Below are 2,500 nucleotides of genomic sequence, written 5' to 3' on the forward strand. Positions count from 1 at the left end.
CATTCCTCAGCCCTCTGAAATGCCAGAACTTGATACAACACCAACAGAAGAACTCTCCTCTGCAATCGATGAACTCGCTTGCAGAAAAGCAGCAAGAAATGACAACACACCTGCTGAAGTGCTGAAAGAGAACTCTACAAAAACAAAGGGGACAAAGGAGATCGCAACAACTACAAAGGTGTCTCACTGCCAAGCATCACTGGAAAAGTCTTCGCTAGGATCATCCTGAAGCGACTTCAGAAACTAGCAGAAAGAGTCCTACCAGAGAGCCAATGCGGTTTTAGACGTTTTTTTAGTTGTTCAGACGTCTTTTCATCTCTTCGTTCGTCATCTTGCAACATTCTGGTTTCTTGTGGCAACATTTCCCACACTCAATACACCTCAGGCGCTGAGAACCTCCATAAGTTTTACGGATAGTCTCATTGCAACTCAAGCAATATACTTTAGCAGAGCTTGATGGGATTCCTGCTGGTTGGTCGCTACCCAGTGGAGGCTCACCTCTGTGGACACGGCATGTCCATTCTTGCCTGGAGCTCCACCTACTGATACCACTACATTTTGGCCCTTTGTGTGTCCTTTCTTCACATCCCTCCTGATTACATATCTTAGCTTTTGGTAGATTGGCTTCGCTAAATGCAACCCCACACTCGCCACACCGCACCAGCTCCTCTGGTCCCGGGTTTAGTTCAATGTCACCTGCACGATTCAATCTGATATTTCTGTATCCAGAGTAGATTGTGGTTTTTCCAGTCTTGATCTGAGGAACAGAAATGCGGAAGTCAGCGACTGGAAGTCTGCTCCCGCTCTCCAAAAACACGCTGGGACATGCTTGTTGCCAAAGGACAGATCTTCTTGATGTCTTCTCCCTGATAGGCGAGTAGAGGTGCCTCTTTGCAGTGACCTTGGAGTCGGCTGCAGAGCTTCCCCATTGGATGTGGCTGTCTTCGTTGAGAACATTACTCCCCATCGTGAAGGGGACAGATTGCCACTTTGAGTACCTGATGATGATGATGATGTTGATGATGATGATGATGATGATGATGATGATGAGGATGATGATGATGATGATGATGATGATGATGATGATGATGATGATGATGATGATGATGATGATGATGATGATGATGATGATGATGATGATCAATATCATCACCATCATCTCTTTATTTTCTTTATTTATCTATATATATTTCTTTATCTAAAACTTTCCAATGCAACAAAAAGCACCAACGGACAATCTCTCTCTCTCTCTCTCTCTCTCTCTCTCTCTCTCTCTCTCTCTCTCTCTCTCTCTCTCTCTCTTTCTCTCTCTTCTATGTCTCTGAAACCCCACGCCAACCCTTTTATATTTCCAGTCCTATACTTTAATGCTCTGCCGATATCTATAATTCTATGTCTCTGAAACCCCACGCCAACCCTTTTATATTTCCAGTCCTATACGCTCTTCACCACCCAATCCCACCATCTGAAAAACTCAACAAAATGAATAAATTGTTTTAAAAATGAATAAATAGAATCGACTTTATGAACCCCATTTACTGTTTACACAGACATATGTGGTGGAGGTCAGTTCCGTTGTGGTGACAACAGCTGCATCCCTTACTTTTGGAGATGTGATGAAGACAATGACTGTCCCGGTGCTGAGGATGAGAGAGATTGTAAGTAATAGTAATGATAATGATAATAATAATAATGATACTTACTTAATAACCTCCCTATACTGCCAGGTACATAAGGCAGAGAGTAGTCGACGCAACGTTTGTTGGTCCGTGACTACGTACTCCAGTCTCGGCACATCGAGGCCCTGGGTGATTGCCTTATCCCATATTGTGCCTCTACAGCTTCCAGTTGGTCTTCCTCTTTTTCTTTTTCTTGTTGGTTTCCAATACCATACATGATAGGGCAATCTCGTCTTCAGTGTTCTTAGAACATAATATCATATATTTCTCCACCTTCTCTTTTTTACGATCGCGTTGATATTTTCAATAACAGCTCTTTGCAATGCATGTACTTTAATAGGCAGAAGTCATCCTCCATTTGTCCATGCAATGCTTGTTTCATTGTCTTTGTTCTGCCTCATTACAAAATCTATCACATTTCCAAGAAGTACATGTGATAATATACAGCCTTGTCTGACTCCATTACTAACTTCAAAAGGTGTAGATAGTTCTCCTTCAACTAGGACACAGCAGCTTGCATTGGTGTACAAAGACCTTATTCAGTTTATTATTTTTGTTGGGGTGCTATAAATTGCAAGAATTTTCCACAGAGCCTTCGGTCTATGCTTTCAAAGGCTTTTTTAAATAATTGGGACATTCCTTTCTTTGTTTTAATCTATAGTTGTTCTCAGAAAAAACAGTTGGTTTGTACATGAACCCTCCGGTCGAAATCCCACCTGTTCCTCTCACAGTCTCTCATCTATTGCTGTTCTGAGACATGCCAAGATAATAGTGTAACAAAGTTTTCCAGGCATTGATAAAACTTTATTCCTCTCTAATTG

General features: G+C 41.8%; 1 protein-coding gene across 2 annotated transcripts in view; it reads left to right on the forward strand.

Annotated features, from left to right (window-relative positions):
• The window catches only part of LOC101845424 (low-density lipoprotein receptor-related protein 8), an 18,495-nt gene that overhangs the window by 10,957 nt on the left and 5,038 nt on the right, over positions 1-2,500 (forward strand). For both annotated transcript variants that reach the window (XM_005107369.3, XM_035972167.1), the window contains exon 2: positions 1,551-1,658. In XM_005107369.3, the coding sequence (XP_005107426.1) occupies positions 1,551-1,658 (108 nt within the window). The remainder of the gene's footprint in view (positions 1-1,550; positions 1,659-2,500) is intronic.

This window comes from Aplysia californica, unplaced genomic scaffold (genome assembly GCF_000002075.1).
Source record: "Aplysia californica isolate F4 #8 unplaced genomic scaffold, AplCal3.0 scaffold00598, whole genome shotgun sequence".
Lineage (NCBI taxonomy): Eukaryota > Metazoa > Mollusca > Gastropoda > Aplysiida > Aplysiidae > Aplysia > Aplysia californica.